Genomic DNA, 15,535 nt, shown 5'->3' on the forward strand with positions numbered 1-15,535 from the left:
GTGATTATTTTCCCTTTTTCGAGTAATAATTTCCATTTGTTTGCGCTACTGCGATCTTTACTTTCTTTTTTTATACTTCCTAATTTTCCTACTTTCATATTCTTTAACTTTCTCCACATGTGTATCGCGCCGTTTTTTTTTTGAGCCTTTTGAATTCCACTGCTTTCATAATCTCTAACCTGTTGTGCGTTTGTGAACGTCTTTATGAAGTTCTTCACTGTCTTTTACTCTGACTTTTAATTCTGAGCCCGATTGGACGTGCTTTGTTTCAGTTCCACTTTTTACGGGCTGATAATTAATTTCCTTATATTCTGAATTTGCACCTACATTATTTTTTGCTCTTTTTTCTCTCCAATGCTTTTGAGTCTCTTTTCTTCATGCTGCTTTCTTCTTCGCTTACTGTAATTGTCGACGTTTCATTTATAACGTATTGTCCTTATACGTTTTATATGCGCTGAGACCCTGAATCTGTGTGTGCTCAAATCCTTCACGTGACTGAATGTTTTACTGCCCATTGTCTTATTTGATATAGATTGTAAGTAGGGCGTGTCTTGCAAAAATCTCATGTTCTACGTCATCGCGAGACAGTCCTGGGTCAATCTCTTGGCACAATGTCTCATGTTTAAGGTGCCCGCAAGACGCTCCATGGCCATTTTCTTTCGTCTCGCTGGTCTTTTAATTGTCTTCCGTGATCTTAACGTGAAGATCACATCTCAATGCCCTAGTGTTTCTCTTCCGGATTTTCTTTTATAATAGAGAGATAACCTTTGTAATTTCTACTTAAAATAAAATTTATGTGTTACTTATGTTTGGTGTTATATGCCCTTTTCCAATTATACTACTATTACTGTTTGATAAATGCTTGTCTTCATTTTTTCTCAACAAATAAGTATATAATTTTCCTTTCCAAAAGTGTTACACAAACTTACTACAGTATTTACCAAACATACAATAAGGACCTGTAAACAATAAATTACTATAATTGTATCTCTCTTCTAGGCCAATTTACACTTTTTGTTTTATATCTGAATTGATGATTAATAATCATATTATGGAATTATAATACAAAAAAGTACCAACAAAATTTTTAAACCAACACTTACATTCAATTATTAATGAATTAAACAAAAAAAAAAGAGTAAATATATTTCACAAATAATCTCACAGAAATGTCAGTAATACTTATGTATGACAATGAGCAAAATAAAAACTATATAAATTCTATTGTAACACAAAATCACATTATACTGTACAATAAACAAAATGTTCTTTGCTTAAGGAGAAAGTCCTTAATATTGAAAAGGGTCCCCAAGACTGAGGCAACATCCCTGAGGATATAGACGTCCAAGTGTGACGATGGGGGTTCAGCTCCATGCTCCCATCTGTTGTCCGGGAGCCCTTGAACCCAACACCGTCGGTAACGCTACCGATGAGCTAAGCAGTGAGGCAACAACATAGCAAGGGGTTGGTACAAAAGTGTCAAGTGATTTAATTAAAATAAAGCAAGAATAAAACAGTGTTCAAATTAAATAAAGTGCAATGACTCAAAACATCGATAAATAAATAATCCATAAAAACAAAACGTGAAACTGGGAGGTTAAAATGTAGAAAAAAAGTAATCTAAAAACAATGAGGTAAAATAGCACAGGAAGCAATCCTTTAAAAACACAAAGCCTGGTGTCTTCTTTTTACCATGGCGGCTCCCCTGCTACTCCCATATGGGCTTCCTTTCACTCTGGTCTGGTAGTCCTCCAATCCCTGACTACGACAGGCTCCAAACCGGACCGAGACTTGGGTTATTTCCCCAGCGGCCAAGGCGCTCACACTGGGGCTATACTAGCCCAAAGCCTCCTCGACTCCCGCTCCTTTCAACGGTCAGTTGTCTCCTCTACTGGTCACTCCAGCTCCTAAATCGCTCAGCTGGAGCGACTGCTTCCTTCAGCCCCACCGAGTGTCGGCCAAACACTCCCCTCGTGGGCTCACTTCCCAGCTGCCTGCTTTCTCTCAATCGAGCCTGCTCTTGCTCGCTCACTCACTCTCCTTCTTCCTCACACCGGCTCTCTCCACCTGCTTCTTGCCTTCTCTTACCACCTCCCATTCTCTTCTTTCTTTCCTTTGCTTTTTCATCTTTCCTCAGCCGACTCCTGGTTCTATTTTATCAAGAGGGCATGGCAGCTGCAGCAAATTAGCAGCCCCAGGAACAATCACGGATGCGGGCAGTCTTTCACCTGTGCACTTAGGTGAGAAACGCCCACATCGCAAATCACCCTGAGAACTGCTTCAGCCACACAACCACCACTCCCCCTCGCTAAGCCGCGAGCAAGGTGAATATTTATTTTAAACTGGCCTTTGATGAGAACTGGGCACCCGCTATACCACACCAAGCCACAAAAAGGAATGTGATGAAGAAGTGTTCCAGCTGTGGAAAAAAGGCAACCTCAATGATAAAACTGCTAACTCGTTTTGCGACCCACTGTGACTTCCTCAGGGCTTAGAAGCATGGTGCTGAAAAAATACAGTCATATGAAAAAGTTTGGGAACCCCTCTCAGCCTGCATAATAATTTACTTTCAACTAAAAAGATAACAGTGGCATGTCTTTCATTTCCTAGGTACATCTGAGTACTGGGGTGTTTTCCGAACAAAGATTTTTAGCGAAGCAGTATTTAGGTGTATAAAATTAAATCAAATGTGAAAAACTGGAGATTCCATCATGCTGTGGGGCTGTGTGGCTAGTTCAGGGACTGGGGCCCTTGTTAAAAGTCAAGGGTCAGATGAATTCGATAGATAGATAGATAGATAGATAGATAGATAGATAGATAGATAGATAGATAGATAGATAGATAGATAGATAGATAGATAGATAGATAGATAGATAGATACTTTATTAATCCCAAGAGGAAATCACACAATTCAACCCATTATCAACAAATTCTTCAGGATAATGTTCAAGCATCAGTCACAAAGTTGAAGTTACACAGAGGTTGGATATTCCAAAAAGACAATGACCAAAAACACAGTTCGAAATCTACAAAGGCATTCATGCAGAGGGAGAAGTACATTGTTCTGGAATGGCCGTCACAGTCCCCTGACTTGAATATCATCGAAAATCTATGGGATAATTTGAAGCAGGCTGTCCATGCTTGGCAGCCATCAAATTTAACTGAAGTGGAGAGCTTTTGTATGGAAGAATGGTCAAAAATACCTCCATCCAGAATCCAGACACTCATAAAAGCCTATAGGAGGCGTCTAGAGGGTGTTATATTTGCAAAAGGAGGCTCAACTAAGTATTCATGTAATATCTCTGTTGGGGTGCCCAAATTTATGCACCGGTCTAATTTTGTTATGATGCATATTACATCATATTACTTTTTTTTTTTTTTTGTTCTTTATTTCACCTTATACAATTTCTTGTATTAGGAATTTGTTAGTTTTCGCATACCCCATGGGGTCAGAGCACAGGGTCAGCCATCGTACAGCGCCCCTGGAGCAATTGAAGGTTAAGGGCCTTGCTCAAGGGCCCAGCAGAGTAGGATCTCTTTTGGCAGTGACGGGGATTCAAACCGGCAACCTTCGGGATACCAACGCAGATCCTTAGCCTCAGAGCCACCACTCCACCCCCAAAGAGCCACCACATATGCAAATTGGACACCGTGATCATCAGAGGTGACTGTGTGCAGAGGGTGCAGACCTATAAATACCTGGGAGTGCAGCTGGATGATAAATTGGACTAAAACAACACAGGAGCGCCACAGGGGACTGTACTTTCTCCGGTCCTGTTCAGCCTATATACATTGGACTTCCAGTACAACTCAGAGTCCTGCCACGTGCAAAAGTTCGCTGACGACACTGCTATCGTGGGCTGCATCAGGAGTGGGCAGGAGAAGGAGGAGTATAGGAACCTAATTAAGGACTTTGTTAAATGGTGCAGCTCTAACCACCTACACCTGAACACCAGCAAAACCAAGGAGCTGGTGGTGGATTTTAGGAGGACCAGGCCCCTCATGGACCCCGTGATCATCAGAGGTGACTGTGAGCAGAGGGTGCAGACCTATAAATATCTGGGAGTGCAACTGGATGATAAATTGGACTGGACTGCCAATATTGATGCTCTGTGCAAGAGAGGACAGAGCCGACTATACTTTCTTATAAGGCTGGCGTCCTTCAACATCTGCAATAAGATGCTGCAGATGTTCTATCAGACGGTTGTGGCAAGCGCCCTCTTCTACGCGGTGGTGTGCTGGGGAGGCAGCATAAAGAAGAGGGACACCTCACGCCTGGACAAACTGGTGAGGAAGGCAGGCTGTATTGTAGGCACGGAGCTGGACAGTTTGACATCCGTGGCAGAGCAAAGGGCACTGAGCAGGCTCCTGTCAATCATGGAGAATCCACTGCATCCACTGAACAGTATCATCTCCAGACAGATGAGCAGCTTCAGCGACAGACTGCTGTCACTGTCCTGCTCCACTAACAGACTGAGGCGATTATTCCTCCCCCACACTATGCAACTCTTCAGTTCCACCCGGGAGAGTAAACGTTAACATTATACAAAAAGTTACTGTCTGTTATACCTGCATTTTTATCACTCTTTAATTTAATATATTTTTTTTATCTTTTTTTTTATCAGTATGCTGCTGCTGGAGTATGTGAATTTCCCCTTGGGGATTAATAAAGTATCTATCTATCTATCTATCTATCTATCTATCTATCTATCTATCTATCTATCTATCTATCTATCTATCTATCTATCTATCTATCTATCTATCTATTTTCTGTTAATCCAATAAACATAATGTCACTGCTGAAATACTACTGTTTCAATAAGGCATGTCATATATTAAAAGGAAGTTGCTACTTTGAAAGCTCAGCCAATGATAAACAAAAATCCAAAGAATTAAGAGGGGTTCCCAACTTTTTCATATGAATGTAATAAAGAGAAAAAACCTAATGTTGTAATACAAAGCAAACAAAAGTGATATTCACAACTGGGAGACAATAATACAAATATGTATGACAAGCTTAATAATACCTTATGTATTAGTCATCCAACAGAATATAATTATTAACTGGAGACACAAAACCAAAGGAGACAAAATATTACATGTCTACAGATAAGGAAGGAAATAATTATAGGCCTAGAGTTAAATGTAGTAAAGTACAAACACTGAAACCCATTTTACCTAAACTCATATGACAAAAAAGTGAAAATGTAAAAGCTGAATGTTTTTATATTGGAGAACAACAGAATATGCTATGGACCCACTATAACCTCTTTTCAGAGAAAACAAGACTTTTGCCTCATTAAGCCAGTGGGGAGTTAATGTGTTAAATTGAAATATTCAGGGTGCTTCATTTTGTAAAAGCATAGCTTTAATATCACAGCCCCTAACATTACAAGTCTACAGAGGATGCAATAACCCTTGCACCTTGTAGCTTCCTGACACATGTGGATAATAAAATCTGCTATGACAGAGCCCTGTTGATAGGATAGAGCTCAGTATTTAAGTGTTGTACTGGCAAAGCTGACCACCAGACTCCTCAATTTAGACTTAGGACTTAGCACCACCTCCTTCTGTTTGTTTAGGAAATCATACCCAAGTGCAATCAGCATGTGCAGATTAGCAGCATCACATCCTGCACACTGATCCTCAACACAAGACACTCCACAGGATAGTGTACTGAGCTCCCTTCTGTAGCGCTAGTTCACCTCTGATTTTGTGGTCACATTTAGCATCATCTCCATCTTTAAATATGCTGTTGACACCACGGCCATCAGCACAATCTCTACCAATGATAAGATACCTTACAGAGAGGAGATTTACCTGCTAACTCCATAGCACCAAAACAACAATCTGATTCTCAATGTCAGCAAAACTAAATGAAGGAACACGAAGCAGAAGGCAGACCTCACTTCCAACTATATCAGAGGGGATACTGTCAAAAGGGTGAGCAGCTTTAAAATTCTTTGAGTTATCTCTCTGACAAACTGAACTGGGCACAACATACAGTATTTCAGTTCTTGTCAAAGAGGCTCACTGATGCCTCTACTTCCTCTTATATTACATTGGGTAGCTCTGATTTCTCCATCTGTTCTTACAAACGTCTAAAGGTGCGCAGTCAAGTCCATCCTCACTGGCTGCATCACATCCTAGCATGGCACCTGCACTGCTCAAGATCATAAAGTGGTGCAGATGCTGTTGAAGGTGGCACAGAATGCTACTGGCACCAAGCTGCCTTCTGTCCATGATATATGCCAAACTTGCTGCTTCAGAAAAGCAAACAGGATTATTAAAGACCTCAGTTATCCTACACAGCCATTTTTCTCACATTCTGGCAAAATGTTATGAGACAAATTCACTCCAGGAGACTCATTTACAGTTTCAACCAACACATCATAAGGTTACTGATCAACCAGCCATAATAACAAATATTGTATACTAGCCAACCCGCGGCGTACCATACGCCGCATAATCAGGCCGCTTTTTTAATGGTTTTTAAGCACAGGGAAAAAATTAACATTTGAAAAATCCGGAGGAGAGGGGAAGGACGCCCATTACGCCCCATCCGTCATGCTAGTCTGCTGATTTCTCGTTCAGTAACCTGTGAGTAGTGATGGGCGGGGTGAAGCCTCGCGAAGCATCAACACGTTTGAAGCAATTGTGTCAGAAATCGTATCGAAGCTTCGAAGCATTTGACACTCACCTCTCTCGTGACACCTCCTGGCCATTTTCATTAACGTTACAGAAACTTATGATACACTTCAATGACATCTGTTAAAAGTCGTATTGCTTTTATTTTTTCGTAGCTACAGACTGACAACGAAGAGAAGGGTTCGTCAGCAGCTTGTAGTGTGTGATGTCTAAAAAATATAAATATAACTAACGCTGACAGGCAGAATGCACTATACGATAGCAAGAGTTAAACAAAATAAGACGCCTCACCTCATGCATTCCCGGCTCTTTCAATTAGTATTTACTTTTGAGCTGTATCATTATAATCGCACCTGTTATTAGTATTATAATTAACCCTGATCTTTTCTTGAGATCACATTTAATAGCCTTAAATGTTTTCTTTGGTCTGTCTTAATTAAAACGGAGTAGACAGAAAATAAAGGTTTATCCCTGTACTTTGCCATGATATAGGTAAGCACATTTGAGAAAGAAAATGTGAAATCCTTAAATCACAGATGTCATTATTCGATCAAGTATTAAAATCTGCAGTGCTTCGAAAGCTCGACACAGTGTCGAAACCTGAGTATCGAGCGGCCCATCACTACCTGTGAGCCACGTAGAGTTTTCATTGTTGTTTGCGGTTCTGGCCGCTTTTCGCGTACTGAGTTGTTCCGGAGTCACAGTTGAGAAATAGTTTTTTAATGTCTTTTAAGCACAGGGGAAAAAATGAACATGTGGCCCGGTGCATTCTTTAACTGCCTTGTGGCGCTGTAGTAGTACGGCTGCTTTGCAGTAAGGAGACAGTGGAAGATTGTGGGTTCGCTTCTCGGTTCCTCCCTGTGTGGATAGCAAATTATCCGTGACAAACAAACTGTTTTACACGCTGCAAACCAATCCGCGCCGCTTTTTCAATGTTTTTTAAGCAGAGGGAAAAAAATTAACATTTGCAAAATCCGTAACGCTGCTTTCAGTAAGTACAATGCACACGCGTTTAATTTTCCAGGCGTCTTTTCTGGTTTGGGCCGCTTTTGCAGTGTTACCTCTTGTGTATATTATATCTTGAAATCCTTTGAGTTGCTAATTAACTAACTAACACCCACCCACTCAGCTTGTGTGAAAAAAATGCGCCCGTTCTTTCATCATTTTGTTGCAGCAATATACATTGTGTTTCCACTCAGCGCGGAGGCACGCATTCATCTTGGATTATTACATCCTGCTAGACTAATCTGCTACACGGCTGCGTTTGAAAAAACGACTTATCCCGGATGAGTTTCACCGGCATTAATGATTAGGAATCTGGTTGGAACAAAACCCTGCATCCACAGGGGTTCACCAGGACCAAGTTTGGGAAACACTGCTGAACAGAGACGAAACCGACTCAGGTGAGGAGTTGGGGCGGGCAAAGTGGTTGCAGCTATTGATTATTCAGTGTTGTTTGCCTGGGTGTCTGATCTGCTCAACAGGATCATAAATAAAAGGAAAACAATGTGAAGGCAATGTCACAGGTGATCCTGTAGTATAGCGGGTCCACAGCTCCCCTTCAAAAGCCCATTTTTAAATAAATAATCATCACGCTCACAGTGTAGCGAGGGGCGTGGAAGTGTGGCTGAAACGGTTTCCGGGTAGACTCGTGCTGCGGGCATTTCTCCCCTGTGCAGTGTGTGAACGAGTGAGGAGAGAGAGAGAAAGCCGGTACGTTAGAGTGAGCGAGAGCAGGCTCGAAGGCAATGTGTTCCTGTGGTATAGCGGGTCCATAGCACCCCTTCAAAAGGCCATTTTTAATCAGGCGACTAACAGTAGTGGAGTCAGGCACAGAGAAGGTCAGCTGCAGAGAGAGCGTCTCGACTGTTGCAGGGCCTGAAGCAGGTGAGACGCTAATGAAAAAGAGGCACAGGGCTTATTGGTTTTTAAAGACTGCTTCCTTCATTGTGTTTTAACTTCAGTTTTAAAGGATTGCGCGGCTCTCTCTTGCGCTGCCTGTGTGTGCCTCTGTCTCTCTGTGGCGTTGCCTCTGTGTGTGTGCGCGGCTCTCTCTCTCTCGCGCTGCCTGTGTGTGCGCCTCTGTCTCTCTCTGGCATTGCCTCTGTCTGTGTGCCTCTGTCTCTCTGGCGCTGCCTCTGTGTGTGCCTCTGTCTCTCTGGCGCTGCCTGTGTGTGCAAGGCTCTCTCTCTCGCGCTGCCTGTGTGTGCCTCTGTCTCTCTCTGGCGCTGCCTCTGTGTGAACCAAGGTTCCACTGAGGTTGACTAATGAAAAGTCAACGTGGCTCAGAGCTGCAAGTGGACTGTGGCACAGACAAACAGAAATGACGGCATGTTTTCCGAGGCGTCACGTCCGAGTTGGTGGGCGTGGCTCTGTGATTTTTTTTTGTCGTATCCAATGGTCTAAGAGTTGGTGGGCGTGGCTCCTTCCTGCGTGCGCCATTGGCATCTTACTTGTCGGCGGTTTAGTGAATCCACGCCCCTTCCGGCATGCTTTCCATGGGTGGCTACTTGTCTCCCGGCTTAGTGAATTATATATATAGATATTGCATCTACAGTATATTCCACATATACACATATATACATAGATACAGTGGAACCTCGAGATACGAGCACCTCTGTATACGAGAAATTCAAAATACGAGGAAAGTATGAGCGAAAAATTCAGCTCTAAATACGAGCATTGGCTCGCGTAACGAGCCACGAGCCAGGCTGTGGGTATAGCTCGCGGCTTAGCAAGGGGGCGTGGTAGCAGTTGGGAGCCGCGATCTGCGGTGTCTGCGTTTCTCACTTAAGTGCACAGGTGGGAAACTGCCCACATCCATGATTGTTCCTGTGGCTGATGGGCTGCAGCTGCCATGTCCTCCCCGCATATATAGAGAAGCGCGAGCAGGTTAAGGGGGAGAAAAAGTAAAAGAGAGAGAGAGAGAGAGAGAGAGAGAGAGAGAGAGAGAAAAGGCAGGCAGGCAGGCAGGCGAGTGCAGGCTCGCGTGTAGCTGAACAGGCGAGCCAAACAGCTGAAGCAGGACGGTGTAGAGAAGGTCAGCTGCATTAAGAGTGTCTCGCCTGTTGCAAAGCCCGCAGGTGAGACGCTAACAGAGAAGAAGCACCGGCGATTGTCATCTGTTTTTTAAAGACGGCATCCTTTTGACGTTTTAACCTCGTGTTAAAGGATTGTTATTCTTGTGTATTTTAAACCTCCACTTCACAACTGTTTTAAGGATTATTTATTTAAAGATTTATTGAATGCTCTACTGCACTTTGGACACCTGTTTTGATTCTTTTAATAATCAGTTATATTATTTACCAGTGTTATTTATTAAAGGTAGACTACAGTATATATAATTTATCAGTGTTATTTGTTAGGAAAATTGATTTTTATGTTAATATATTTGGGGTGCAGAACGGATTAACTGGATTTCCATTATTTTCAATGGGGAAGTTTGTTCTAGATACGAGAAATTCGCTATACAAGCTCAGTTCTGGAATGAATTAAACTCGTATCTAGAGGTTCCACTGTATATAGTATACACTGTATATACGTACACAGTATATCTTGTTTCTATACTTCCATAAAGTGAATATAGTGTCTATCATGTTAATTAAGGTTATAGTGGTCTTAATCATAATTTAAAATAAGTCAAATACTTAATTGATTATAAACAAAATCCATGAATCTGACATAAAAGTAGTTATAAATAATATAAAAGGAGGATTATAATTGATAATATAAAGAAACAAAAAATGGTGTACTTTTGGCCTACTATCCTAGTTGCTACCTGACAAACTGCATGCCTGTGTCACAACATTTACCTGGCTCATGAACTTGTCCTCCTCTGCTTCTCCCTAGGGGTGTAAAGCATTCCATTTTGCATTCAGAATGACAGAAAATTGTTTTCTAACCTCATGAATGCTCACCTTGGAAACAGCCTGGTCATCTTGATTTAGCACGTAATGCAAAATCTGTCCTACATTTCTTTTAGATTAAAAGGGCTAAGTTTACCATAATATGTAAAAACCCCAAAAAGAAGGGTGAAAAAAGAAATGTGATCCATGACAGCATAAAAATAATACCACGTTACCGTAACCATCTATTCTATAGAAGAAGTAACAAAAAACAAAAAAAAAGAGAGAAAGGTTGTCAAACCGCGTTTCTGTTTTAACACAATCACTTTCTTCCACTGTGTTCTGGTTAACGAAATTCTATTTCTGCTCAAGTAAAAGCATAAGATAAATTGTTATAAGTTATCCAAGTATATTTTTTCAAACCTCATTATGTAAATCAAATTCCTATGCCCTGTCATAATAAAATATATGTATTCCATACGAAACACTACCAATAATAACACTAGGTAACAAAATGTAAATTGATTTTTGTCACATAAATCCATCCATCCATTCATTTTCCAACCCGCTGAATCCGTACACTGGGTCACGGGGGTCTGCTGGAGCCAATCCCAGCCAGCACAGGGCACAAGGCAGGACCCAATCCCGGGCAGGGTGCCATAAATCAATAGAGTTAAATCTTACAGTATTTTTGTACTGATTTCAAATATTTATAATCATACAAGAACTTTACGTCACACGTTATTAAAGGTCACGGTCTAGGCTGGGTTTGCATGCTCTCCCCGTGTCTTTCTCCCGCTTGTGTTGCTTCGCTGTGGACTCTAAACTGAAATGGCGAAGGTATACGAGCCGCTAAATCCATCAATCCATCCACCTTCTAAACTAGCTTGAGCAGGGTCACGTGGAAAAGTTTAAACTTTTTTTTTAATAACTCTTTAAGGTCACTGAAATCATTGAACGTGTTTTGTTATTCAAATGTCAATTAGCAGTAAGACAACGTGTGCTAACGTTAAATAAAATGAAACACCATTAGAAAAGAAGCAGAATGACGCGCCAGGTGAGCACAGAAAGGGGAAACCGTTTGCGCGGTTCTGTCACTTCTCTTTTCACGTCATTCTTTGGAAACAGGAAGCCTTTTGTGATTTTCTCGTCGGGCACAACGCCGAGTGTACTAACTTGTGGCGCTTCTCGGGCTACGGCTGGCCGGCATTTGAGCATGTTCAGGAGCTGGCGACCCTTGGGCCTCGCGACGTCTAACATTTGTGGTCTACCCTACGTGGACAGCGGCCTGTAGGAAAAGGCGACTTTGGTGCTCTCGGGGCGAGTCGAGTTTTATAAACGGGGACGGTGCTGGCGTCCTGTTTGAACCCGGAAGACTCGTAAACACGAAGCAGCCACAATGGATCTCCCCCAGCTAACCGAAGATGAAATGGCTGATATTAAAAAAGAAGTAAGTGTCTGGACTTTTGATCGTGTCTCGGGACACGCGCGTAGTCTCGTTCGGCTAAGCCGCTCGGTTATTCTGCTGTGGGCCGCCGTGTACAGACAGCCGCGAAGAGGAGCGGCGCAGCGCGGGCGCACGAGGAAGTCGCCAGAGCGGCGCGCTCTTTCTAATCGACTGCTTGCGGGCTGCTGCAGGGTTTTGTCACCAAGGTGGCGCGCACCTCCTACGGGGGTGGAGAGCAGGTGCAGCAGGGGATACGCGTGGGCAGTTTCGCGTTTCGCTTGGCTGGTCGCTTCAGTCGGGCATCAGTTTAAAAAGCCGTACGAGTCATTGCAGGAAGTTTCTAATTTGGTAAGATCGAAAGCTAAGTATTTCATGCAGTGTGAGCTGGAGCGACGAAAACGTCTGTTTGAATTTTTAACCGAGAAGCTTCAGTTTTTTCGCTGACCAGTTTCACGAACACCGAGAGTCGTTCGTGTGGCGTAGCGCCGTTGGTTGCCGTCCAGAAATGCGACACAGAGGCGACCACCGTGAACTACAAGGGATAACTGGTTCTGCATGCCTGATCGTTTTAACAGTTTCTTCAGATACTGAAAACACAGTTTTGTCAAGGTGGCAACTAATCGTCTTTAAAGCTTGCATCGTTAAGTACCATCTGAAGCTCCCTCATCCCCTGAAGCTTTGCCCTGGAAACAAGAACTTGATTATCTATCCATGTTCATTTAATCCTTTACATTTTATTTTAATTAGCTGAAAATATGCTCAAGTGATTTTCATTTTATGCAATTAAAACATCTAGAGGAAAAAACAATCTGTGCATAAATGTTTGAGCATTCGTCCATTTTCTGATTCTGCTTGATCAAGATTTCAGGGAGCTGGAATAAGTTCCTACAGAATGGGGTGTAAAGCAGGTACTAACCGTAGAGGAGGCATCAGTCCATTGTAATGCACACTCATCACCCACATTGTGCCAGTTTAGTGTTGCCATTTAATCAAAAATATTTTTGAACTATTAGTGGAAACTAGAAAAACCATACAGGTATGTTGAGAATAAGTAGATTTCATATGTACCAGGACTTAATCCCAGCATCTTGGATTTATAAGGCAGCCCTGCTGACCACTGTGAGGTCCTGCAAGACTGGTTCTTGCTACCAATTTCTCAGTGTCAATAATTCCAGCTTTGAGGCAGTTTGGTTTGTTGTGGCCCCTTTCCCCACATACTGTCCGCGCACTGACCAAAAAAAGTAATTCAGATCCCTGTGTTCAACACAGAATAAAGTAATATTCTGCATGGAGAAAAGCAGGTTCGTAAAATTGGTGAAGGGTAATATTTATGAAAGCAAGGAATAGTTTAACCAAGTGAAGTTAGAGAGTTTTTTTTTTTTTTCTCTTAAAAAGTTCTCTTTGGTGGATTGCAATTGTTAGACTTACTGAATTAAAACATTACAACATAAAATTCTCACATCCATTTAATCCAGGGGTGGGCAAAGTCGTTCCTGGAGGGCTGCAGGGATTGCAGGTTTTTGTTCCAAAAGCACTTATTGCTCATGTAACACTTCTGCTTCATTTTACTTGTCTCGCTTGTTAAGATTTTGAACCCTTACTGTTTAATTTAGTATTAAACAACTATATTCTTGGTTTTTAATTGCTCCTTATTAGCAATAAGATGCAAATGACAACAGAAACCAACATTTCTCCATTTAACTTGTTTCCATTTACACCAGTGTGTATTTATCGTGTACTGTTTGGTTTAATTAAACACTTGGAAATAAAGTGAAGAAAAAAGTAAGGGGCTGAGAAGTATTCATCCGTTTTAGACTTCAAACTAGGGGGCTCCGCCCCCTGCTCGCTTCGCTCGCCAACCCCTGGTGTTGGGAATGACAAAGAGCGTGATGTATGAATAAGATATAGAATAGTGTGACGGTGTAGATGATGCAAATAGAAAGCAAACAATAAAGTGTGTGGCACAGTGTAAAGGTTTATTTGAAAATTTCTTTATACACGCCGTTTAAGTGTAAAAGGTAATTCCAGCTCAGAACTTGTAAGGTCATTTAAGATGGTTATTGTTGTGATCAGAGTCAAGTTTGTCAGAGCTTAGAAAGAGTTGTGTCTCTCCAGGAAGTAATGGAATGACTTGAGTATTAATGTTTTCCACATTAATATTTTTTGGACATAATATAGTGCGTTGTGTTAAAAGGGGCATTTGGTCTAATGAGATTGCTGTTCCAAATGTCTCTGTAACTAAGTCGTCGCAGATAAAGGCTTGAGGAACTGTAATAATATGTGGCTGAAGTCCATCTGTATTGGTGAGTGTACCATCTCTCAGTTGTAATAAGCAATTGTTATGATCTGGTTCTGGACATCGTATCTTTTTTACTAACTGTATCTTTTGAAAGCAATGCCAATTGTCTGCGTATTTTAAGGTGCACTGAACAATAGCTGAGTGCATGGCATCTGGAAGAATAGCTAATCACTGTCTAAAATCTCCTCCTCATAAAAGTACCTTTCCTCCAAATCGAATATTATTATTCATAAACGTTTGTAGAAGTTTATGAATGGTGTTGAGTAAGTGACTTCATGCCATTGAACATTCATCAATAAACAACATTTTTTCAAGACGGATGTCACGTGCAGTGCCACCGTTAATGTTCATAGTGGATACCGATTTGTAGGATCTAATGTAGTTGATAAAGATTTCACTTTCAGGTACATCGTCAGTTATAAGCTTCTGTAGATATTCAGTATATGAATGTAAAGAAGGCAGTCTAATTTGACCCTTTTGACAACAACGTGTAAATGTATTACTTGTATTGCCAGTTGTTTCTTCAGGGAAGTGAACTGAATGACAATGATTGCAAATGACATTCATTAATCCGAATGAATTTTCCTGGTGTATGTTTTCCTTGTGCCGTTTGAGAGGCGCGTTGTTGCATGTGTAGTATTTGGGACGTGTTGTTTTGGAGCTTTAATCGATTTGCCTGTGCTGTGTGAGAAGCCCGTTGTAGCCTTCGCTGCCATTAACGTATGTCTGAGACGGGAGGTGTTTCGTTTTGAATCCGTGCCTGTTGCGATGCAGCACTTTGATTGATAGATTGCGTCATCTGGATCTAGGATGTAGATTTGTACATATTTGCGTTGTTGATTTGTTTCAGGGTGCACTGTTCCAATGCGATGCAGTATTTGTGCACATATGCGAAAGCAGTATGGGCCATTGCCTTTTGGTGGCCTAATATTTACTCCGGTATATGCAAAAGCAAATGAACTATTGTAGGATCTAATGCAGTTCATAAAGTTTTTACTTTTAGGTACATCGTTAGTTAGAAGCTTTAGTTGAGCTTTGCGTTTTTGGAGTCGAGACATTTTTTCTTTTAGAAATATGGATAAGTAATAAGGAGTATTGCACTCACTGTTAATATGGAGCCTTTTCTGCGGTTGAACGGTTAATAGTGCCTTATTGTAATGAGATCCACCTATGCCGCATAGCCGTCTATTTTGTTGTTTCTTTCGTGTTCGTGTGTTTGTTCCTGTTATCATTTCCTTTTCGTTTTTGTACCCGTGACCGTGTATTCATGACTTGTTTCTTTCTCAGCATGCGAAA

General features: G+C 41.6%; 1 protein-coding gene across 1 annotated transcript in view; it reads left to right on the forward strand.

The window, feature by feature from the left end:
* Window positions 1-11,569: 11,569 nt before the first annotated feature.
* Window positions 11,570-15,535, forward strand: part of bcl10 (BCL10 immune signaling adaptor) — a 57,226-nt gene continuing 53,260 nt past the window's right edge. The window contains exon 1 of the mRNA XM_028811524.2: window positions 11,570-11,943. Within this exon, the coding sequence (XP_028667357.1) occupies window positions 11,893-11,943 (51 nt within the window). The 5' untranslated portion in view covers window positions 11,570-11,892. The remainder of the gene's footprint in view (window positions 11,944-15,535) is intronic.

Source organism: Erpetoichthys calabaricus, chromosome 10 (genome assembly GCF_900747795.2).
Source record: "Erpetoichthys calabaricus chromosome 10, fErpCal1.3, whole genome shotgun sequence".
Classification (NCBI taxonomy): domain Eukaryota; kingdom Metazoa; phylum Chordata; class Cladistia; order Polypteriformes; family Polypteridae; genus Erpetoichthys; species Erpetoichthys calabaricus.